Below are 25,485 nucleotides of genomic sequence, written 5' to 3' on the forward strand. Positions count from 1 at the left end.
CATCTACCAAGCCTACAGCTTCCTTCACTGCATAACAAACCCCAGAAGCCTTCAAGCAGCCGTTCTTACACGCAAAAGAAGACTACTCTTGCCGGGAAGGAAAACAAAGCAACTGTGTGGCAAGCTCCCGTTAAGGGCATTCCAAGGCGGTGCTAAAACCTGCCCCATCACATTCAGGAGTTTGTCTCAATCGTACATCCCTGCACAGCATCAGTTAGAGAAAAGCAAGAGTGCTTGTTCAGTGCGCCGAGGAACTGGTTCTTAACCGGAGCCCACCACACAGCAACGCTGCAGGGGGGGAAAAGAGGCGACTCACCTTTGCCAGCTTCTCATAATTACGACCGGGAGAACTAGTCTGCTTAGAGAGAGGGGGGCAAAAGAGAGAGCACCGGTTAGACCACACTCGGCAGGCCCCCCCCCGGCTCCAACACCATCCCCAGTTTAAAAAGAAAAATAAGACAACAGCCAAGCAGCACTGCAGATTGCACAATGCCTTTCATGGGGGCCATCCTCCTCCCGTACCCTCCTCCCTCGAATGCAACCACCTGCTTCTTCCCAAGTCAAAGTCAGCACCTACAGTGTCCCTAAATGTGGAGCTAACCCTCTCTTAGGGGCCCCCAAAAAGTGATGTGAACAATGCCTGACAACATTCTTCAACAATCTATGACAACCATTGCAAATCCCCACTGGCATGTACATATTCACCCTTCTCCATAGGAACTGTGCAACTTAAACCTTGTGCAGAATGTCACTGGTACAACGTAAACCAGTTTCAGTAGCATGAAAAGCATTAGCAACGCAATTATGATCTCTACCTGCTAATATCGCAAGCTCGTTGAGCCCTCCACAATGCTCAAGCTGAGCAAACCCCGAGCTGCTTCACCCTCTGACACACAGCATGGCTACTGTACTGATTATATATACGTTTACAGTAAATGTGTGCCTGTGTCCCGGTTAATGTCGACTACCCCTGTTCAGAAAATCCATGCACATATACGTGCAATACACCATCAGAAAAGCATGCCAGAACGTCGTCCCAGCCTCAATTACGAAGTTGACCACCCCACTTCCTTCCCCAAAAAATTGTTAAAATGAAATAAAAAAGAAAAGAAAGAAACAACTCCGCATTCGAGCCGTGCAATTTTCACTTGACCATGTGGCAGACAACACCCGCAATTCTAATGATGGTCCCTTTAAAATTGCCCCCCCCCCCCCCCCCCCCTTGTTGTGGTAGTGCCAGTGGGCATTTGCTAGCTTAGATTCTTTTCTTCTTGGACCTCAGAAAGTCCCACCAGCTCTGGTGAGCTTGTGCAAGGTCCAGTTGTTAAGAAACCCCACTCCTTTGTGTGTACTACCCCATGTGGCTAAAGGTTCACCAAACGGCTGAATGACCACAAACCAAGTCCAACATTGGCAATCTGCAGTGCTGCCCTGTGCACTAGGCAACATCACACTGCAAGGGCTCTTCAAACACTTTGTAGAATGCCTTTATTACCCTTCCGCTTTCAAGGCCTCCGCAACATGACGGCAACAAATGCCACTTACAGTGTCGCCGCTTCTTGTCGCATACTACACTGTCATTTTGCACAGCTTAGAGCTGCTCTCGGGCAACTCTGCATTTTTTTAGCCATAGAGTTCAGCTGTGTTAGACAATCCTTTTGACAAGGAAATATGAAAGACAATGAACGTGAGCCCCATTGCTGAAAATTTGCATATCAGCCATTAAACTTATCTTGCCTCTTTCTTCTCAACCTCCTTGGAACCTGCAATCGGCACTTGTGTAAAAAGAAAAGAAATGGAACGGCTACATTTCCTGAATAGCCCCCGCCGTCAACTGAGGAGCTAAAGGCACAAGGCAATCTGTAATAATAATAATAATAAAAAAGATGCCAGCACATTCCAAGTTGTGGAAGGCAGTGATTTAAGTACTTTGCACTGCATGATAAAGTGCAAGTGATATTGGTACGAATAAGGTCATGAAGCAGTATCTGCTGCACAGTTTTTGAAAAAAGCTGCTTCCAAATTATGCATGTCTCACTTTATCAATGAACAATGGAATGATAACTTCTATTACCCCACATGTAACAATCTAACTCAACTATCAATTTGGATAGTAGTGAAAATTTGGAGTTTCTATGATTGTTACCAATATTACTGCACACAAATTTGAAGGTAAACATTTTAACAGCGAAAACAAAAAGAAACTCAATTTGGAAATACCTCCCCAGCAAAATTGTTGCCTTATCAGTGCACCAAAATGCAGGCACACAGCACTGAATGAAGAAAATAAACCCAAAGTCTCGCTGACATGGCTGGCCCGTTGTTGCACAGCGCAATGTGTGCAGTTGTGTGTGAGCGTTCTGTGCTTGCTTCCATCGAGCACAAAACAAGGCTGGGCAAGTGAAGGCACAAAAGTGAACAAAACAATGGTCAGCCCCTCCACTTTTGGGGTGGCACCCGTGACCGTTGTTGAGGGCACCTCTGCTGCTGTCAGCGGTTTACAATGGCCGCCACACCTCACACATGCACTTCTGCTCCCAGCAGAATGTCACCGGGCTACACTTGTGGCAGCCCACACTTATGGGCACTATCACGCTTTGGTGGTTTTTTTAATGCGTAGCATTCTCTGCCCAGTACCCCCTTTGCCCTGTGGCCTGCATTTGCCCAAAAGTGGATAACTGGAAGAAGTAGCACATTTAATCACTTGGTAGTGCAAATGGAGATAACGGAATTTCGAAAAACAAAAAAAAAATAGAAGAATGTTCAAACGTGCACAAATGAAGCAAAAAATATGCATTGTATACACCACCCCCAGAAGACCAACACAAAAAAAGGCCCTTAAAATATTGCACGAAACACTAACGAAATAAAAATTAAAGCCGTTCCACTCAACGTGAAAGCTGTAGGAAGTGCAGAGCAGGGATTCACCATAATGGGCTGTGGCGCCGTTATCCGCTCACTTTTACCACCCATCACACTCTTCGCCGCCCTGTCTCATTCCTCTCCTGATTAATTCAACGCAGGTTTGTCCAACACATTTGAATTTCCCGCCTTCGCAGTGCTCACGCGCCCCCTGCCTGAAAGTGTGCCAGCGAGAGTTCTGTTCATTTTGTGCCTGCTTTTCCCCCCGCATGTGCGGCGTTGCAATGCCACTTTTTTTGCTCACTACCGTAAAAAACAACCCAACCAGTGTTCTTAACTAAATACGCGGGCGCTGCAGGTTAATTACGTATATTTCACCTCAAATGGACCTGCAGTTTTCTTTGCACTAAGCAATGGGGAGATGTATTGCAAGTGCCATCGGTTCATGAGTTTCGAATGCTTATGACTATATAAACTGTTTGGCTATCGAAGCCTCTGTGGTTACGCCGCGACAGCAGCTGTTATGACAGAACACCGTGTGCCTTACTTGGGTACAGCGAGTGAGCTAGGAAAAACAAGGCGAGCGCTAAAAGAGCTCTGCACTTAAAAATCGTGAGAACGAACCAGCCTTGCATCTGTACAATAGATAATTGGTGAAGTTAACAAAGTTGATTGCTACAATAGTGCAAATGTGCATCACTGGAAAGAAGAAAAACACTAGAGCAATGGAGTAACCCAGTGTATTTGGCTACTCATCGCCAAAACTGGTCACAAAAAGAACCCCAATGACGACGCAAGAATGCTGCGCATTAGTAAACAATCCTCTCAATTTCTGCATATTTTCCCAAATTTCCGCCCCTCCCACATTTGCCACAGGGAACACGATGCAGCTGCGTCATGCGAGAAACTGTAGAGCAGCGGCTGTCACGTGGCCACAGATTAACCATCTCCCTACTGGGTATTCCCCCGAGATACAAATGCCGCCCAAGTGAGGCTAGACAGCCCTGAAACCTGCTTACAGTGAGCACTACAATTAGCCTGAACACTGTGTGGCTGTCATTAAAATGCACAACTGCAGCGGGGACTTTTGTGTGGAAGTTGTGCTTCCCTCACGGTAAGCAAGAATTGGTTTCCATTCGTGAAGAGGCTTGGCTAGGAAAGAATTAAGGCAGTTCCACTCAATGTGAAAGCTGTCAAGTGCGGAGCAGTGGGTTGCCAAAGGGGCTGTGGCCCCCTCCCTTGACTAGTTTCAGTATCAGCCTGGCTTTGATACCGAAAGTAGCCAAGACAGGGCACTTGTAAAGAAGCATTGGATTGAGTTTTCATTAATTTGGGGAACTGCGTTAATTCACGATTTTTTTCCTTATATTATATTATTGTGCACTTATTTGCAGCCTAGAAAAGGCAGCCTTCGTGGAAATGGCACAGCACAAAGATCACCCCGAACACTTCGCATTTGGGTAACGTGTGCCTGTGTGGCACAATGGGATCGACATTGGCTTTGTAACGCGAGGGACGCAGGTTCGATCCCAACCAGGGAAGTGGTGATCGTTTCGAAGCCTGTTTGGGTGCGTGCATGACACCGCGTCACTACGGTGGCTACCGTGACCCCGGGTGAGCTACGATGGCAAGCTGGGCCCCTAAAGTGCTCCGCACTCAAAAATCTGTACTACGAAGTTATTGAAAAAAAAAAAAAGCAGGCTCAAATTTTGAGGGTTCTTACAAATTGAATCTGCACCTGTGCTATGAGCCTCGATGTAGCAGGAAGCTACGGATCAATTTGGACCCCCTGGAGACTTTTCACCTTCACTAAAAAGAACTGATGCCAATGAGCAAATGTTGCTATCAAACAGGAAAGGTGGAGCCACCTTTTGACCAGACCGTTGAGAATGCAGCTCAGGGGGTCCCACAGATCTGGTTCAAGTAGAGCGCTCCAACCAAAGGCTGCCCAAGCTTGAGCTTTCCTCGACCAGTAAGGTTCAACAATGCAAAAGACGTCACCAGAGCTGCCACATGAACCGGCTAAAAAAAAATCGAGTGATGACAGCCCTGCTCTGCACTCCCCTGGCGACAGAGAATTGCCCAGCCTTGTTTTGTCGAGGGAGAGAGAAAAAAGGCAGCATGGTTTGTAATGTAAAGGATCGATTGTCGTAGCGACGGGAACAAAAAGCACACTACTGACTGGCTTGGCATGCAAACGCAGTCACACAGCGGTGTTTATTTGAGCACTAAAGCGAGGGAAACTCGGTACAGTGTGACCCTGGGGGCACTCGAGCCACGTGGCAGACAGCAGAGCACTGCACAATCCCTTTAACCGAGCAACACGGCACCTCCCGCAGGTACAACACATGCGCGAGCTGGCTTGTATCACAGCGAAACTGCCAACAAAATCTGGCACTGATTCTGCTATTTAAGCTAGCACTGCTGAGGTATGCATCAACAGAACACGCTGGGCCTCAAAGCACCATCCCACACTTCCCCTTCTCACAGAACAAGCCAGAAATGCAAGATTAAGACATGCTGAACACTGTCGCCTAACCACGCTCGCGGCAAAAATGAACTGCTCAGTGACACTTGAAAGCCACTTCACTGCGATGAGAAGCCCCCCCCCCCCCCCCCCCGCAGACTTGCGCAATGCACTTGTCAAAGATTATGTTGACCCCTCGCTTAAAAGAGATTATTTGAGTGTTGAACGCCAGACTTAAATTGGTTGACGCCACACATTTATTCTGCACTTGCGATGGCACCACTTTTTCAGCTGGCATAAATGCAAGACACGAGCACACTAACTGAGCACTCCCGCAGAGGGGACACCACAGACTTCACCGATATTCCAGTGTCCGCATGTTCCCGCAACCAACGGCACATAAGAGGGTGCTGCGATAACACGGACGCACAGTTCACACCACACAGTCCTGTGAGTCCACACCACACTGTTTCGGGCACAAGCAACGCTGCAAATCTTGAAGCTTGGCAGTGATCGATTTCAGATAGTCTTGCGTCGTGCGCATGTCATTGGTTGTTTCCAGATATATGCAGAGTAGAGATATTGCATGCCTTCTTGAATAATGTGTCATCGTCTTCCAAGGAGAGCTTCAGGGATGATGGTGAACAATGCACAGGCGCACTGCAGCGAAGTTTACACAGTGCTTACAAGCACCAACTGCGGGTGCCAAGAACACGAAAGAGATCAACAACAGAGAGAAAAAGCACTAGAGGCAAGGACAGTAAAGGACAAATTTCGAGCTGACAAGTGCAAAGCTCTGGCACGAACAAGGCACGGAGCAAGAATTATTCAGGAGGCGCAACTGGGCTTCCTTCGGCGGATCGATAAAGTCACGGCGCCGGGGACGGCACCGACGCGTGCTCTGTCGCGAGGCGCCAAAGGAAAAAGGCTCGCCGGTTCAAGGTCAGTCAGTGCATAGCCGGCCGCCACCGTGGGCAGACGATGCCGACGAATCCCTCATGCGACTAGACTTTCATTGGAGTCGGTTTGCGGTGGATGAAGTCATTGCGTTTCAAACATTTTTCGTAGGACGAAGGGGCTTTGATTTTTTTTAGAACACGAACCTACAATAAAAAAACCTGGTTGAGAATCTAGATATGATTAGTTCCAGTGAATGGTGCTTCTTATCTTCAATGCCATTAGTTCATATTTAAACTGCCCTAACTTCGCCGCCCTGCCTGTGTAACGTGAAAAGTGCGCGCAAATCTGAGAAGCCGCCCGCGAGAGGAGAGAGCGGCGAGAGTGAACCCCTTGTGGCGGGAAGGCGGCGTCGGCAAACACCGTCTGCTCCAGGATTCCTTCCAGTGCTTCTTTTCAAGCGCGGTACAGCTTGTAACTGGGGCAGTATTTATTAATAACTGGTGCTAAAATGTTGAGCACTTCTATTTATTTATTTTACAGGAAGAAATTTGGCAATTTTCACAACAGTTTCGATGATAGCACGATTTTTGTGAGTCGCGCCCGTAGAAGAACATGCAAACTATGGCAACGCGCTTGACGCACACATCTGTTGTGCTGCTCTGCAAGCTGTGTTTCCCCCTCGCCAGACAGTGACATTAACGCGCAGCCCGCCCCCGCTGTCCCAGCCCAGCGGACTCCCCTCCTGAAATACTTCTTTCTCCGTGGAACAAGGTCATCACAGCATGGCTCAGGCTTATAGGCACAGCCCCACCAACTACTCAGCACATCTACGCCATTAACAGATCTAACAAATGTTCACACGCTTACTTTCCTAAAGATGTACAGAAATGCGCTAACATAATCAAGGCAGACGCGTATTCTCAGCTCTGGGCGTGCCATAACAACAAATGTAAATGAACACAGAACGCTTAGCATGCAAGTATATACATTTTCACAGCCATAACTCTGGGGAAATGCCATACATTTGCATAAGACATGTTTTCCGAGTTGAAGTTGAGCCTCTCAATGTGGACAAAGCAATCAAAAGTGCATCTACTCCCCACCCTAGAACACGTAAAATGTTAGTTAACACTGTTTCGTAATGTTGCCCGCATACCAGTTTGGAAATGTAAGTAAGTTAACAACATGTGAAAACAGCCTTTGTTCAGGTCATTTCTAGTGATTTTTGGGGTGCTTTAACAAAACAAGCATTACAATCTTCACAGTTTTATTAGGAATCATTATTTTTATTCAGTGGAAAAACGAAACTGCAGATGTTTGCAAGGACAACTAGTTTTTTAATGCCTACTGCCTGCCAGCTTACAAGTGTTCCCATTGCAAAGTAGATTTATTCACGAAAACAAAGCACAATTTCCTATTTGTAAGGAAACACTAAAGGCAAGCAAAGAGCAGTTATTACAGTCCCAGGCACACTTCTTCATTCAGCCCCACCACAGTGCCAAAATTGATTAAAAGTGAGTGTGCTGCCTTGGACACGTGCTTATGTTGCACGCATCGAACTCCAAAGTTTCTTTAATGGCAAATGAAAATCAAGCCCATGTGTATACTGTGCACATTGAATGCAGAAGTTATTTAAACGGTCAATGAAAATTTGGCACATGCAATGTTGCACGCATCGAAGTTGAAAGTTGCCTTTACAGAACGAAAGTTCAATCTGTGAGTAGGTTGTGCATATCGAAGTCAGACGCTACCTTTACGGAAAATGAAAATTAGATCTGTGCGAAAGTTGCCACAGCAAAGTGAAAAGGTGCGTTACAGCACAACGAATGAAAATTAGCCAGGTGTACATTTGTGCAGATCAAAGTGCCAAGTTACTTTAGAGCAAACAACAATTATCTGCTGCGACTTATCCTAGAGGCTACGTATCGCCGTTCACGGTGGTACACGCACGTACCAATGCTAACCACTACCAAGCCGCTAAAGGAATCCTGAAGGCAATAAACACTAATGCAACTAAAACAAACCATAACGAAACTGCATTCTACGGCACCCATTATTAAAGAGATAACTAAAAAATCAGGTATTGCTGCCGCAGGCATTTTCCCGGTCTCGACTTGGAAAGTTATGAAAGTTTCAATGTCTTCAATGTGGCACAACTTATTTGCACGGAATTCAAAATTAAATTTAAATTATGGGGGTTTAACACACCAAAGCTACACCTGCACTGTAAGGTGCGCTGTAGTGGAAGGCTCTGGATTAATTTTGACCATCTGGAGGTCTTTACTGAGCACTGAAATCTTGACACCAGGCGTTTTTGCTTTTTGCCTCCGTCTCAAAAACAGCCACTACAGCCGGGATGGAACCTGAATCTTTAGGCTCAGCCACACAATAACAAAATTTTTTAAGCTGCTACACAGAGAAAAAAACAGAAGAGGACTTCAGTTATTTGCTTATTCCAAAAGTGGCTAAAATTTCCAAATACTTTTTATCACAAAAAATTTTTCAAGCATCCTTATCCTTATGATCTTTGATCACCTTACACTGTTTTGGCCAGCCACATAATAAGGCATGGCAGGCTCTCCAGCTGACATTTGTAGATTTTTTAAAATGTGAACCATAAGGGCAATAAAAAAGCTGCCAACGTGCTTTTAAATTAGGGAAAAACTTCCGGGTAGGTTGGTTTACAACTGTTGATAAAACATAGTTTCATACTCCTGGAGTCACAAAATAGGCCACACACTCCCTTTAGCAATTTGTCAACTTATGTAATCGCCAATTCTAAAAATAAAATATAAAACCACTTTAGCCCTCAAACAGCAGCCAAGAAAGCTAGTACAAAAAGGTCCAAAGTATGTGAAACAAGAATTCTAAATTGCCTTCAAGATTCCTTTAAAGGCACTCAGGTCATTAATGTGGATATTTTTCCACAAAAACATTGCATAGCAGCAAGAACAGCTGTACTGTGGAAGTAGACGCAAGTGAGCTATATCTCTCTAGCTGTAACCTGTGCTCCTGACGGAACTAATTAATAAAAACAGTCGCCTGCAGAAAATGTCTGGATGTGCAAACTTGCCCATAGCGGCAGCCTAAACACGTTAAAAATTAAAATTACACCACTGCTCTAAGATACGACTAAAAGGCATGCCTCAGAAGTTCACTGCATTCCCCCCCCCCCCCCCCCCCGCGCCAAAGGCCGTATCATCCTGAACCACTCCAAAGTGCAGCAAAGCCTGTAGCAAGGCCCACGGACAGTCAACCTGACTTCCACAAAAAGCTTATGAACACGACAGGGGGTTATTTAAATAGCCTGCCAGTTATTTCAGGCCTGTGCCTACACGGATGGATGTCACGCTCCTTATAAAATTATGAACACCATGCTCCCCGTAACACTAGTTTCTTCCTTCCGATGAGCTTCCTCACAACCCTTTTGTGAACATTTAACTCCCTTCCTTGCAAGCTCGGTAAGACCACTACTTTGGACCCCGTGCAGTGAAACCCCTCCCGTGCAGAGGTTTGGATCTGGGGTTCATCTGCACATTTCTGGCCTTTAAGTTCCTGGCTCTCTCTGGGGCGGAGGGCAGCAACTGCACTGTGCAAAGCGAACCTTCAGCCCCTATGCAACAGCTTGGAGGAGCACATTCTCAGCGATTCCCCTAGGCGTTCATAAGGAAGAGTTTCATAAAAGTTGAGCCCGCATTCGATGGCTAGCTGCATTTACACCACTCAAGGACTGCACAGTCTCCACAACACAGATCAGATGTGTCAACAACTTCATTCTCAGTGTGTAAGCCCCCCCCCCCCCCCCCCCCCACATAAAATTCCATCAGTTTCCCCTCTGAATTGACCTAACTTCATTCTGCTAAGCATTCCACTTAGAGAATTGCCCTGTCCCTGTTGGGCAAAATTTTCTGCAAATTTATTTACCACACAGTTCCGAGAGAATGCCTACACGAAGTAGAAAAGTAATAAAAGGAAAGCCTTAAAATGCCCCAAAAATGGCCGCATCTCATGCATCAGCGGTATGCCCACGTGTATTTCTTTCCCCATCGAAGGATGTGTCGCTGTTGCTGCCCAGTTGTAGTGCTTCCTCCCCCATGCCTCCCTAAACTTTGGGTCCAATCACTGGTTGCCCGTTTGCAGAAGTTCTCCAGAGCTGTCTCGGCATGTGCGGACCCCACAGTGCTTAACTCTTTGTTTACAGTGCCATAGGCCATTGGACACGGAGTTCCCATGATTTCAAACATACCGCTAAAGCTAAAAACGGCGCCTTGCTGAATACTAACGCCATCTGGCGTATTTATTGGCAACTCCTTTCTCGATTTCATTGTCGTTTGTTTACATTTTGCGTGTGGAGACGGTGTCAAGAGTAAACTTAGAACCCTCGATAGCGGAAAGTTGCGCGAGAATGGCATCCCCTTCATGGCGCACTTCTCAAAAGCAGACAGCTGTGGCCGGGACTTTGGCAGCTGCAGCTGCCGATTTTTCTTGCCCCAGCAGCAGTGATGGCTTCAGCAACGAGGTGGGCTCACCAGATTATAGTTCCGATGAAGAAGCTCCCATTCAACGGCCTCAGACTTCGACAGGTGCTGCCAGGTAATGTTCGTTCTTGACTTCGTGCTGTATTTAAACAAAATGTGCCCCTTATTTGACAACTGAGGCTTTACTGCCATGTGTAGGGTCGTGGCAACATGCAGCGGGGATATTTTGCCGAATTCACCCCGCCATGTCGCAGTATCACCTTCAAGATAGCCTGGCGCTCGTCAGAGCAGCGCTGCAGAGCGACACACACCACTTCTCAAGAGCACCTGATTTTTTTCTCGTTTTTTTACCGCTGACGTGATAAGGATGTTGTGTGAGAACATAACTATGCAAGTATGCATACTTACAAGTATGCTAGGATGCATATTTTAGAGAGACCAACCTACTCTCAAATTGCACAGCCATCACGGCCGCTAGGTTGGAGAGTCCGCAAAAATGCAAAACTTGGTGTACAGCACTGAAGCATATGTTGAATCATAGCTTAGGAATGTAAAAACAACTTGTATATCTTAAAATTTCCAAAGTAATTTTCAGGCTCAGTGCAATTGCCTACATATATTTTTAGTATACTTTTTGTGCATTATTTTCTGTTTATTTGTTGAATAAACAGTAAATAAATGTAACTGCTGTTATGTGTTTAGAACAGCAATCTATAAGCTACAATTTCACACATAGCAATGCCAAATGTGTCGAGTAGCTTGAGAAAAAAAAAAAAAAGTTTTGTGGAAGCACTTGAAATCGGCCGTTTTTCCACCGTAATGATAGAGTTAAAGAACACAGACTGTATTCCTCAACCGAGACGCCCACGACTCAGACACAACGCTTACAACATTGTGGCCCAACTTGGGAGATTTTCACCGGGGATTAGAGCCCTTCGGAAACACAAGTGGGACCAACAACGCCTGCAGGTTTCTTTGACCGGCTTTGCCAGGACCCATGTGCTGGCTTTTCAAAAATGCAGTTTAGAACAAGGAATGTCACGTGGAACTTCCACTTCGCCCTCCTCCAACTAATCAAGCTGGACAAGTACTGTCTCGCCTCGCTGAAATGAGATCACGTGTAGCGTTTGCGCATGGGTAGTTGATGACAGTTTTTTTGAAGAGCAAACAAATTGGCCATTTTCATAAAAGGAGCCATCCGGCCTTTTTTAAGGACAACGCTAATTTTAGGGGGTGGGCTTTCCCTCTGTGCCCCCCCCCAGGAAACTTATTGCAGGAAACTGCTACAGTACTTGCAGTCGTGAAACCACGCCCCTTCAGCCAGAACGCCGCAATGAGTGGTTCCAGTGCAATCATAGCGCTGTCTAGTGACGAAACCCAACATCCAGCCCAGAGGTGCCCAGTTCAGGATGATACGGCCTTCCCCGCCCACCCAAGAGAGAGAGAGAGAGAGAGAGAGCAAGAAGTGACAGGCTGCCACTGATCCATTCAAGGGCACCTCTTTATTGGAGTCAAACAAAGCTGCCGCTGCTCAAGTGAGCGAGGCGAACAACAGCGCAGGCGGCCACACAGCCGAACAGGCGAGTACATCGGATCAATATATCACGCAGAGCTGGAAAATGCCCCAGGGTGTCTGTCTAACAGAGACCACTCAGTCTGGATGCCCCCCCTTTTTCATTTGAAACTATGCAACTATCATCCCCGGCGCATTACCTGCATGACCCAGCACACACAGCAGCCACATCCGCATGCTGCCATCCCTTTTCTATCACAGCCGCACCAGTTTCACACAACGTGCTGCCTACCGTCCCACAAAAGGGCCCGTTCAAGGTGGCCGGACTCTCTTGTACAACGTTCTATGGTCAGCCGTACACCACCCGTGGTGATAGCAAGCAAAGTGTGCACTAAGCGAGCAGTCACTTCACTGGCGTCCACTTCCTGTGGCTCCCTTATTCTAGCTGCCTGTGCAGCAGGCCTTTGCTTGGGACATCGAGTAGATTTTCAACAATTCCTCCACTGCTGCACTGTAAAGGCAGGCCCTGTGCTGGGATGCAAGTGAAAAGGCAGACTTCTGGGTAACATGGAGAGCCCAACCCATCACATGAGGAGCAAATCTGTCCGTAAATGTTTGTTTGCACCTTTGTGGACAAGCGTCAAAGGCACGGTTACAAAATAGCGCACTGCCCCCAGTGCTACACTGCCACGAGCAGCCTCCCCCAAGCAGGGTGTCTACCAACTCTACTTTTCAAAATTCCCCGACTTTTCCAGGCTTTGCCTGACGACTCTAAGCATTGTTCCCTGGCTGACAAGCCTGCTTAGCAGACACCGCACACAGAAACTCAGTCATCCAGCGATAGAAAAAAGGACGGGGCACTCGCATAATCTGCAAAACACACTGCTCTCTATTACAGTCCCTTGCCCGAGAGGATGCTCTTACAGCACATAGACCATCAAAAATGCCCAGTAACCTGCGTGCATTTACAAATGCAACACCTTTCACTCTCTGGGAGACTCGATTCCTTGCTGCAGCATAGAAGCCTCACGTTCTGCATCTTACATGAGCTTTTGCTTTTTCAATCAAACTTCATCTTTCTCTCAAAATCCAATGTTCCTGCCTCTTCCTTCCACCTGACGTAACCCCGTCAATCGTCTGGTCTGGGACATTAACTTTTGCAAGCCCTCCTGCTGCAGACACCCCATCACAGACTAACCTCGGCAGAACACACAACTCCTCCTCCATGTTTCTTGCTCACTGAGAATTCCCACCCACATAAGAACTGAACGCTTCTCCGCGGCACACAATTGCTGAAGCGTGGCTAGCCTAGTCACTATAGAGGTAATTAACCGCCTCGCAGTTTCCACGACCGAGACATATTTCTGACAAATTCCCTGAATTTTCTAGGTTGGTAGACACCCTGCCCAACTCATCGCCCCAGCTGCGTCACAACTCTGGCCACCCATACCCGTATGTTCACAATGCCCCTCCCAAGTTTGCGCTGCAACTTGGTGAAAATTCACGGCATTATGCTCTGGTGCACCTTATAGAGAATTTTCTTGACTGGCTCGCTCCAAGCCAAAATCCCGTTCACACAGTTCCCATACAGCTCATAAGTATTCCACTCGTGTGTGGCCGGCATTTGTATACAAGGCACGGCAGCTACTGCGCAGTCAGATGGCTACTATCATGCAAGTATTCACTGCTCCCAGTATTGAAATTTTCCTGCAAAACCCAGCCCAATAAAAGAAAAATTCCACACAGGAAATTGGGGGGCCCCTAGCAATTCCCCGGGCATTCCACGCATACACCCTGGGGCATTCATCTCACTAGCCACACTTTGGCAAAAAACGCCACAGAACACTAAAAAGAGGAGGGGGAAAAAAAATTAAAAAAAAAAACGCCGCACTCACGACACACACGTGCACACTAGGGTGCCAGAAAAAAATATCACAGGCAAAGTTCAGATGCAGGTGGCCCAAACGGCACATCCCTGAAGTGAGGATTGAGTATTTCTCAGGTACCTTGTTGACCTTCGGCTACGAAGGCGCCCAACTGCTGCCATGACGAGCAGCATCACAAATCACACACACACACAACAAAAAAACGTCGATAAAAACTAGGTAGGCCAGAGTAAAGCCTGGCAACTGGACAGCCCCAAAAATTAGAAACCACAAAAACCAAAATGTGCACACAATAACCTTCCATCTGCGGTTGACCATTCATTCTTCCCCGCCGCACAAGGCTGGCCCGATCCCCACGATCCAATTCGGCCACCAGACTCTTCTTAAAGGGACACTGAAGGAAAGTTGGTTTCCCATAGCCATTTCAGCATTGATTCGGTGCCCTGGATGCCTTAATTGCCGAGACAAACGCTGATCAAACACGTGATACAACCAGCAACAGTGTGTGTCACGACAAACCCAAAGCAAGTGAGGCAGCGGTGATGTATAGCCTTCGGGAACCGGGGAGAACCGCGAGCCATGATCCTGAGCCGGTGCACACTTTCGGAAGAGACGTGATTAGCTAGAAACCGGCTACATCTCCAGAACGGCCGTGCTTGTGCCTAAATGAAAGCGACGGTGGCGCTGCGCTTCTGTCAACAGTAAACTAACAATGGGACCAAAAGGTTCACCGTCTGCGCATGGCCGACTACGCTCTTTAAGCACTTCACTGATAACGATGCCGATTGGCGTCGGGTTCGATTGTCAGGTATACCTCCGGCGCATTGTGGCCAGACTGGGAAAAAGATTTGCCAAAGACGGGTGCGTTTTGGGGAGATCTTTGTTTCGGTTGTACAATCGTACAAAACCATGAAAATTCGGGAAATCTGGCAGGTATGGAGATTGGCAGAACAGCGGCCACAGCAGACCATGCACCTCAGGTGGAAATTATTGTCGCGCGCCACGAGTGCCTGCTTCCCGCTCGCGATCACGACCGGACAGTGCGATTCCTGAACGCTGTCGAGCTTTCACTCGCATGCTTTGGGAGTTCCCAAATAAACGGCTGTGCTTCGGCACTACTGTCTACTGCGTTCTCGTATCTGCAAACCTCGCTGGGCTGCCGCAGGTGCAAGGCCCACACGGTCGACACACCGGGAGCTAGCGTGGGGGCCTACGCCGGAGTACCGGCCAGGCAGCCCCCAAGAACCGCACATATTCCACAAGCGGTGTACAAACAACCCGATACAACGCACCGTGCACCGGGCAGTTTGGTCAGTTTCGGTCAAATCAGTCGTGTTTTCCCGAACGCCCGCATCCTCTGCAGCTCTGGACCACTAAGCAAAGTATTCCTCGATACCTGTGATTAGTATTGATGTTTTGTTGAATATATTGCCCTTGGAGGTCCCACGAATGTTGGCGTCAAACCAAATGCCCGTGTGCACCTTACATGCTCCCTCAAAAAGCGGTAGGCCGCCCCAGTATGAACAAGTAGTGCGATCCAGCAGCATCCAGGAAAGACGCTCCACACGCCAGGTCCGAACTTCCAGTGCAAGTTGCACGGTATAGCCAGTGGCGCCGGCACCTGTCTCCACGTTTTCACTTTCTCTACCTTTTTAAAAAGAGCTACACGTAAGCGCGCATATTTGTGTTCTCGGCGAGCTGATTTATCGATCTAGAGCAACTTGTATTTTGACTTCAGTGTCCCTTTAACAAGAGGGAGTACATAGGGAGTGCTGCCTTGAGAGTACAACGAGAGCGGCATGCAAACGAGTGGCATGGCATTTTTGTAAAATGTTTGCAGCATTCATGCACCACAACACCACATCCACCACTCCATCCTCCTCAAAACCCGTTGGGCACAAGAGTACGGTCCAGACAACATTTGGAAAGTGGAGCGAAGAAACCACGATGCAAACATGCCCGAGGACTAGTGGCTGCAACCTCCACTAGAAGAGGCGCTTCTCTGATGGTTAAGAACAGGAGAAGCCAGACAGCCAAAACACCGATGCAATCGCACCAACGCAAAAAAATGCCGGGCCACACACACAACCACAGGATGGAAATGATCGGCGAAATCAAACTGCCTGGAATTGGTCGCCCAACAGACAGCCGGTGAATTCCCCAGCGGATGTCACTCCACAAGCCTGCACCCTGCTCCTGAACCCACCCAAATGGCAAGGCAGTGTCTGCCTGGGGAAGAGTGTACGCGATGAACTTTTACACCAAGCCGGTCTGCGCAGCAAGCAAACAAGGTCGCCTTCCAATCGCATGGCACGCGGTAGTTAAAATGTGCTGGTGGTTTCAGTCTTGGCTTATTTGTTCGGTCGACCCCACCAGAGTGAACAAGTGCCCCTCCCGAATTAGCCTCAACTAAGTTTGCACAGAAACAGTGCACTGCTGCAAGCAAGAGCAACTGCCAACCGGAGAAGGACCTCTCAGCAAGCGAGCAATATCAACTGTGCTTACTTCACAAGTACGTCCCCCCCCCCCACAAAGGGTTACAAGGGCTGGGGCTTGTGTTGTTTTCGCATCTAAACATTCACTGTCAAACTGTATACGTGGGTTCGTACTGCACGTTATTTTGCAAAACAAAACGGAAGCATGGAGGACAGCTGAGAAATGCTGCCCCTGCACAGTTTCCATGTGAACCACGGTTATGCCACCCGTATTCTTGAGGGCTCAGTGCTCACCTTGGAGTGTACCATCCCAACCTGCCCCCTCCCTCTCTCTCACGGGAAAGACAGAGGCCACACCACAAATAGCTAGCTCCTCCTGGAAGAAGACCCTGATGAGAAGGCCAGATCAGCCAAGAGTCAAATGCTCCACCAGCATCCCTCCTGCGTGAGGAAGGACTACTCCGAGTAGGGCCATTCCTCATCGCACCCCTTCCGTCAGTCAGTCAAGGACCAGAGCTGGCCAAAAGAGGCAGCAGCACGGTTGCCAGTACGGTGCACAGCCACACAACGAAAGACGACGTCCGTTCAGTAGCCGACATCAGAACAACCCCTATCTCCATCCGGGTTGGTTTTGTGGCAGCCATGTCAGCTGTCATTACCACACTTCCTACCATGCAATACCAACCTTTGGCGAGGCCCAAAAAAAGGATGCAAGGAAAACACGAAACCCTGAACAGCAGCAAGTTTACGCATGTTGACGAGGCAAGGCTGCACTGCCACAACTAACTGAGAAACCAGGCACACACAATTGCTCTAAGGGAGGACATCTCTGCGCGACATTTCCGAACAAGCAGTGGCTGCACTACTCCCTTCACACAACAGAACAATAGTCCCTTGGACCTTTCGCCAATTTGTACGCTGGGATGTCAATTAGGTCCTGAATGAAACTTGGAAGGACTCGACTGTTATTCTAGCGGACAAACACAGGGCTGCCTGCTTCCCTTCTGTAGAAGCCCAGGCATTACTGACAGCGAATGGGAATTACCCAATGGTTACAACTTCACTGCGGGCTACAAAATTATAGGAAGTAGACAAAACTGCCCGTAATATCACATTCGTCTCAGCAGCTAATTGTATAATTTGCTTCGGGGTAGCCTCAACTAAACAATTATACCTGTGCAACACGGCAGTTTCAAAGGCCTTCCCCAAAGGCCATAGAACCGGTCTATCGCAGGCCTCATTGTAAATACATAGGGTGCACTTGTGGGCAGGTGTTCAATCGTCAATTAAAAGTTGCTGCGTAGGACAAGTGTTAGAGATGTTCTTGGTAACCACGCACCCTCTGCAGACGGCCATGCATTGACCCCAGAGGAGGGGAATTGTGTAACGTTCACACTGTCCCTGCGAACGAACCAGTTACGACAAGGAAACGAAGCCCAGCTTAATGGTAGCCTTCTTAGCAGCCAATTTCAGTACAGTTTCTTTCCAAGGTACCCACACTGAACTGAAAGCTACAAAGCATTTGAAAGAAACTGCAGATAATGTTTGTTTCAACGCAACGCAATGACAGACAGACATCAACCACCGTCAGAGGGTGACTACACACAGCTTCATTGTAACAGTGCGCACACAAAAAAGGCACTTTTCGTGCATCACACTGCGAAAAAAATCCACCTGCGCAGCTATCTCACAACGGATTGCATAAACCATAAGGGTAGCTGAAGCTTCACAACCATGTTAATCTCGGCCTCCTACCTGCCTCATTTTAAAATTGTTTTGGAGGGCCATGAAGACCGAATACAACATTGCTTAACTCTTGCTTAATCACGGGTGAATGATGAGTCTCGAAATGCCACGAAAGCTACAAACAGCGTTTTGCAGACAACTAACTCCATCTGGCGTATTTATTAACAACTCATTTTTCCATATGAATATTGCTTGCTTCCATTTTGCGAACTTAGACAGCGTCTGAAGTGACATTTGAACCCAAGGTAGTGGCGAGTTGGGCAAAAATGGCGTCCTGTTTCACTGCGCGCCTTGCAAAGGCAGACAGCTCTTTCAGGGACTTTGGCCGCTGCTGCTGATTTTTTTTTTTTTTAAACTTCAGCAGCAGTTATACTCCAGCAACAATACAAATTTGTCAAATTTAAGTTCTGATGAAGACGCTTCCATTCAACGGCCTCAGACCTCGACAGGTGCTGACAGGTAAGGTTCGTTTTTGACTTCGCGCTGTATTTATAAATAAAACCTACTTCCTATCTGATGACTGCAGTTTTATTTTCACATGTAGGGTCTGGACAACGTGCGCCAGGGATATTTTGTCAAATGCATCGCACCATATCGCGTAATCACCTTCGAGGTAGCCTGGCGCTCAAGTCAGATTAGCATTGCAGAGTGACGTGCTCTGCTTCTCAAGAGCACCGAATTTATTTTCATACTTTTTACCATTGAAGCAATAATGATTTTATGTCAGAACAGAAACAGGTATCCTTGGCTGCATATTTTAGAGAGACCGACTTACTCTCTCGAGTTGCTTCGTGGAGTGGCACAGCCATAAGGGCCGCTACGTTGGTGGGCCCTCAAAAATCCAAAACTTTGCATACAGCATTGATGTATATACTTAATGATAGCTTAGGAACGTAGAAACAACTTGTATCTCTTAGAATTTCTAAAATAATTTTTGAGTGGACAACTTTGTGAGCATGGGACTTTGGTCTGCTTAGATAGGCTCTCAGGACAAACCGACAAGGAAACTTACCGAATTAAATTGAGAAAAGTGCAACTTAAACTAGCTCTTGGCGGAGTGTGCTAGCACCAAAAGAAGTAAAAGTAGGAAGGACGCTTTTTATAAAAGAATTGAATGAAACAACGAAAGGTGCACTATCTGTTCAAGAATTGCATAAATAACCCAATTATCCACATTTCCAAGCATTATTTAAACGATCCTCAGCGTGCCTTGAGTTCGGAGATTGCCCCAAATGAAGAGCCTATTTCCACGATATTTTCAAAAATGCATTTTCTAAGTCAGGATATACATGTTGTACAAATGTAGGCCCAAGTTTAAGGCAAATTTGAAGTCAATATACCCGCCTATGCTTAATTTTAGGTTAAAAAGACTTTTACAGGCTCGTGTTTAGAGTCTGTCGAACTCGGACCAGGCTAAGGCGAATATTTTAAAAATTTGTCGGGCTCTGGCAGGGCTCAGGCTTTTATCTCAATGTTTCATCGGGCCAGTCCTGAAAATTCCGGCCCGTGCAGTGCTCTACTTTAAAACCTTGCACACTGCCGAAACACATCACAAGAAAACAATGTGCTGCTGTAGTTGTTGCGGCATTAAAAGCATCACATGGTATTTTTCTGGTGACTGGCCTTATAAATTAAATGCTGCTTTAATGACCGAATAAACAATGGAAAGTATGTTTATTTGAACCCATCAATGCTATGCAAACAACAATAAGTTTGACAAATTCACTTCAGTGTCCCTTTATCGTATAAATTTTTTGTTTGAAGTTTTCAGTAAAACTTGTGAATGAAAAAAAAGCAGTCCTGTTCCATGAACCCCACTTGTATTTTGTCTTCACGGCTCCTTTAAACATTGTGGGGACCGCGACTTTCACGCGAACCCCTTTCTGGCTAGCTTTTCATCGCGGCCGGCGTGACAACGCACCTCGCTCACGCGACGGGAACCATACGGAAGGGCGCCAGCGACCGGACGGTTTGTTGTCGCCCTGGTGAGGGCGTTGACCCTTTTCCCCTCTGCCTTACCCGAGAACAAGTTCTTCCTCGATACTAGCGCCACCAAAAGGCGAGGTCTGGTGGGTTGTCGGATGACGTGAGGACGCGCTCTTGTCTTGGGGATCCGGTAGCGCGCCGATCCTGACCTAGGCAATGCGCCACAATGGGACGCGTCCGGGCGAGCTGGGAGACTGCAACCGCGCTCGCACTGCACAGCGCTCCACTGCTCCGGTATGCCATCGGTGAGTCGAACCATCTCGATCTCGAGCGTTGTTTAATGTCTCGCTCCCAGTGTTACCGTTATGGCCTACGATTAGTCTGTATGCAGTGTATTTGATTCGCACTTTGCAATGAATGCTGCCATTGGTGTTTTGCCCTCGCCGTCTCCTGCCTTTGTCTGTCTCCACAAACACCGGACCCGTCCGCAGCCGGCGCTCACAAGGCATGTTTGCTGAGCGCGGATGGCTGCGGGGTGGGAAATCACTAGTGTGTGAAATGTAGAATCCCACAACATGCATGCTCGACACTGCGCTAGCTTCTGGCACTTCTTTCCGTACTTCTGTTGGCAGAAAATTTGAATCTTGGGCACAAAGACCACATTTAAAACTGATGTTCCGCAATACACCAAATTAAGCATTGTGCATTTTACAACTTCTATCCTCGACATGCAGCTATACCGCGGTCTTTTACTTGTCACTTTGGAATGCTCATAACTGCGCCGGAGTGGCCCCATACTTTCTTTTTGCCGATGAAACTTCTACTGCACAAGCAGTTCGGAATTGGCAAATACAAGGGAGCAAATAAGAGCGAACTTGGGCAATGAATGTGGAATAAGTTAGTTTGACACAGGTACACAAACTTGCTGTGCTGAAGCCACCAATACGAAGCACACTCATGATGCGCTCAAGAGTACAACAGTTGCGGATCATGAACAGCATCGTGCAGATAGGAATGTAGTCCTGAGACGCCAACATTGGCAATAATGAGAAAGCGCGCCTTTGCCGAACAACCATTTCCTTTTGTCTCGGTTGTCACTGTAGCATCGACAGAGGATTACTCTGCTAAGAAAAAAAGTTTGCCCGCGATTTTCACACTCAACCCAGTAAACAACATACTAGTGCACAAGGGCTCGGCACCACATCATCATCGTCATCAGTTCACACGCGTACAAAAATCCAAAAACAGGAAGGGGGAAATCAGGGAGAAGCATCAGCCCGAGACCTGCTCTGAAGTGACTCGAGACTTTGGTACAAGCGCCGTAAACACACGCAACTGACTTGGACACTGACCCCCCCCTCCACTGGCACCTGTCCAAATCAAGCAATGCTGATGACACAACATGCATCCACAAGATATAATGGTGAGGTACGGAGAGTGGCCAGACTACAGTGCGGCCTCCCCACCACCAGCCACACCACCCGCTTTGACAAACTCAGATCCGGACCAAGAAGCACCCCGGGCTAGAGGACCCCAGTGTGGCTCGTCAAGAAGCATGCAACCAGTTGGGGGGCACAAAGGGTGCCGTGCGCTCACGCGTGGTGTCGAGCAGCCTAACCACCAGTGCCACATGTGTCGCAACCCCGCCCAGGTTAACCAGCAAAGCAACGGTGCACTGCTATCCGCAACAGTATCCCTCTGTTGCCTCTGCAACTGTAGGAAGAGCAGCAAAGAGGCGCCACAAAGCCATAAACACCTCCAGCCGCTTGGCAGTCTCACCAACAGCCCCAGAGCGGAAGCCACGTTTTATTTTTATTAGCAAGAGAGCAAGGCATAGGACAGCAGGGTACGATCAGGTCCAACCGATGGCCAGTACGGCCAGCTACACCTTATCCCCTCGGCAAGCTAAAGGAACCAGTGACCGCAGCCAAGGCCACAACAGGGTCGTATGGCGGGCTTCTTCGATTTTAGGTGCCCAAATAACCTTTTTGGCAGTCCTGGCACTTTCCGAAAGCCACAGATGCCCGCCAGAGGCAATGCGATGCCCTGCTGGCAGCAACTTTGAGCCAGCCAGCTGTCGTTTCTGGCAGCCCACGGGGAGCCGAATGTGTAAAATCAAAGAAGCCCACTGCCATGTCTGTCTGGCCCCGTCGGCACTACAGAGTGCTTGACCGTGCAGATGAACAATTGTCAACTTGCCATTACCCCACCACAAGTGCTGCTCACAAGCGGGCACCAGTAAAATCGCGAGTGCAGGGTAAGCGTTTTCCTGTGTACCACAAAGCACTGCGCCATCAAGAATTCTAAAATCTACCTCAGCTTTGCCGTCACCAGTACTGCTCGGGTGAGGCGCATCAGCATTTCACTTCACTGACGGTAGCACCGAGTGAAAGAAAAAAAACAGTAAATAAAGGCAAAGCATTGGGAACACAGGGCAGCGCATTAGCGACCGGCAATGTCAAACACACCAAAAAACCCCCCTGCCCCTCCCCCAACCACCCATCCAGCGAGAGGAGGGGGAAAAAGAAATCTGCGCCACTTCTTCAAAAGTGGTCCCAACTCAAATGTGCCACAAGGCTTTGCGCAACGACGGCGGGCGTGTTGGGCGGGGCTTCCCTCTGCAGAGCACGCTGACAGCCTCTCCCGCGCTCCGCCCGCAAACGGCCTCGTGCGACTGGCCAGCGCTTGGCTCGCTCCTCCCCGCAGTCGTGCAAAGTGGGCGGCTAGCTGCTGCCGCCGCCACCATCATTGTGATCATCGCAAGACAGACACGCCACAGCAGGAGTAGGAGAGAAGGCACAAATCTGGAGAGTAGTAGGAGGAGGGGGGGTTTTGCGTGTTCCCCCAGAGTGGGCTACATACGTCCGGGACTGAGTGCTCGCCGCCATCCCGGTTCCTCTCCCGGCTGCTGGCAGGCCAAGCGGGGGCCAGCAGGAGGCAGCAGCGGCAGCACACCACCGGGGAAACCGGAGGAAAGACGACAAGTGCAAGGGGCACAGTTAGCAACAGCACAAGTCAAAGGCACCAACAACACCCACTGCTGCAAACAAGGTTGCTCTCACGAAAGCTGCATGACCTGGTGTGAGCCTCACAGGCAGAAATCTCTCGGGTGGTCCCATTGCAACAGGCATCGCGCCCAAACATGGCTTTTTGGAGCTTCCTCTAGGCTGCCAACACGGCAGTGCCAGGTTTGTTTCGAACAGCAGCATGGTGCCTGTCCGCTGGCTCAATTTGCTCTTGCGTCACGATATGCTCTGCCAAGTGATCCATGTGCACAACACCTTCTCGCTCTTAAGACAGATGTGAGAAGAGAGCTAAGACGTGGAGGGCAATGTGCTCAGGACTAGAAACAACACATTCATGTATAGGTGGGGCAGCAGGTACATCGCTGGAAGCATTGACGCAATCCTTGTTGGCCGAGCACTGCAGCCAGCTTTACCTTCGCCACGTGGCCATCACGCGTGCGGTGCCCTGAACTCCACTCCACACACCGCGCCCAGCCATGCAGTAATCTAACCTGACAGGCTACAGGAAACTGCTCCAGTGGGCGGGCCATCGTAAAAATGGCAAAATTTCAACGAAGAAGTGCAGGCAAGCCAACAAAAAGGGCTGTGAAAAGTGAAGACCAGTGCAGGCAGAACACCACAGGCAGCAGCAAACAGCAGTTGTGTTACCAAGGGGCACACACACAAGGCCTAGTCGCGGCTTTGCACTTGGGACATGGGACACCCACAAGGCCCCCTGTCAGAGGCCAATCGCGCTTCTGCCCCAACCAACACAAGACCAAGATGGTGCACTCAGTTAGGCAGCACGGGAACAGTGCTCACGCACAATTGGAGCCATTCGGGTTCTCACTTGACGCCCAGCAGATGCAGAGGCTCGCCGTGTGCTTTGATCTTGATATTTTCGCAATGAATTAAAAGCTGGTAATTTTAGGAAAGTCGTTTCTTGACGCATACAGCACAAATACGTGCTCCCCTGAGAATCCCTTATCATTTTGGGCAATTTTTCAGCCACTGAAATATAACTTACATGCACAAATAGGCCGTTTAAAGAAAGAAAAATAACGAGGAATGTGTGGGTGCCCCAAAGCTCCAATGAGCAGACCAACTCACCAGTTCTTCCGCCCCGAGGTGGTGACGGGGACTCTGGCGACAATCACAGATGTGTTCTTGGGGATCAGGAAGTCATCGGCTGTGTACACTGCACAGGGGACAAGGGGGAAACAGTGTGAGCCCCATGCGGATACGTGCAGCAAACAGGGCCTTCTTAGAGGAAAAAGCCCCTGAATTGTGCATACAAAAAGGCACCAATCTCCACAAAAGCAATCAATAAATTCCAACTACAAAACTCAACTCCTGGCAAAAGAAGAGAAACAATCCACAACACTGCCTCCTCTACCCCTTGCAACGTACTCGGCCCATCGCCCCACATCCACCCACCTTCCTTGGTCTGTGCGTTGGTGATCTGGAGGTCGAACTCGGCGCCCTTGCCAATCTTCTTCTGCTGGAGGATGTTCTTCTTGAGGTCGCCCACCGAGATGTGCAGGCCGTCAAAGGTCACAGTGTCAAAGTCCAGGCTGCTCTTGAACTTGTAGTGCACCGACATGGCCGACGCTGGGAACACCCGGGAGTGCAGACAGAGAGGGCTTCAGGACCCCCCCCCTGGGCCTCGGGGCAAGACAGCGGGACGCCTGCCTGCACGGGAGGAGAGACCACCAGCAATCAGCCAAGGTTTCGAGAGAACCGCCTCTACAAGGTGTGCACTGGAAATCAAAGTGCCCCGTCGTCGAAATTCTTCCGGAGCTTTGCACAAGTGCAGCCACCGATGACCGTGTAATGTGATACAACACCTCAAAAGGACTGGCAAGCCAGTGTGGAGGTGCGGGCAACCTAACCTGCCTGGTACCGGAACAACTCATTTGCTACACTCTTACGCTGAGCACATAAGAGATGCAGCCACATGGCCACCTAGAGCCAGGGCCAAAGACGGAGGTGCCAAAGCTTGCTAGCTGGTGGGTACAGCCATGACGAGGCCTGCACAGGTGATGGCCTACACCCACTGGTGGCACAGCTTGTGAAATGCAGTAGCACTGTTGCGCAAGCGCACCCGCTTCTATCCTGCGGCGGGCCACGTAACAGCCTCACAGGCCCAGGTATGACTGGCAGCAGGCCGCAGTGACAGTGAACAACTGGAAACGTCCTATGCAGCACACGTGCAAAAACAGAAGACTGCCACAAGAGTGGGACGGGGCTCCCAAGTTTCATCTCAT

The 25,485-nt window shown here is 48.7% G+C and overlaps 1 protein-coding gene across 2 annotated transcripts in view; it reads right to left on the reverse strand.

Moving 5' to 3' along the window:
• Snama (something that sticks like glue) overlaps positions 1-25,485 on the reverse strand; it is a 71,615-nt gene that overhangs the window by 39,787 nt on the left and 6,343 nt on the right. Inside the window, exons 2-5 of one of the 2 annotated variants that reach the window (XM_077669816.1) lie at positions 24,656-24,910; positions 24,329-24,416; positions 23,076-23,118; positions 317-355 (exon numbers count right to left, since the gene is read on the reverse strand). In XM_077669816.1, the coding sequence (XP_077525942.1) occupies positions 317-355; positions 23,076-23,118; positions 24,329-24,416; positions 24,656-24,821 (336 nt within the window). In that variant the 5' untranslated portion in view covers positions 24,822-24,910. Of the gene's footprint in view, positions 1-316; positions 356-23,075; positions 23,122-24,328; positions 24,417-24,655; positions 24,911-25,485 lie in introns of both variants that reach the window. The other variant, XM_077669815.1, reaches the window with a different exon arrangement.

The sequence above is a fragment of the Haemaphysalis longicornis genome, unplaced genomic scaffold, assembly GCF_048455015.1.
Source record: "Haemaphysalis longicornis isolate Haplotype H1 unplaced genomic scaffold, Haemaphysalis longicornis Haplotype H1 scaffold_5, whole genome shotgun sequence".
In the NCBI taxonomy this organism is placed as follows: Eukaryota; Metazoa; Arthropoda; class Arachnida; order Ixodida; family Ixodidae; genus Haemaphysalis; species Haemaphysalis longicornis.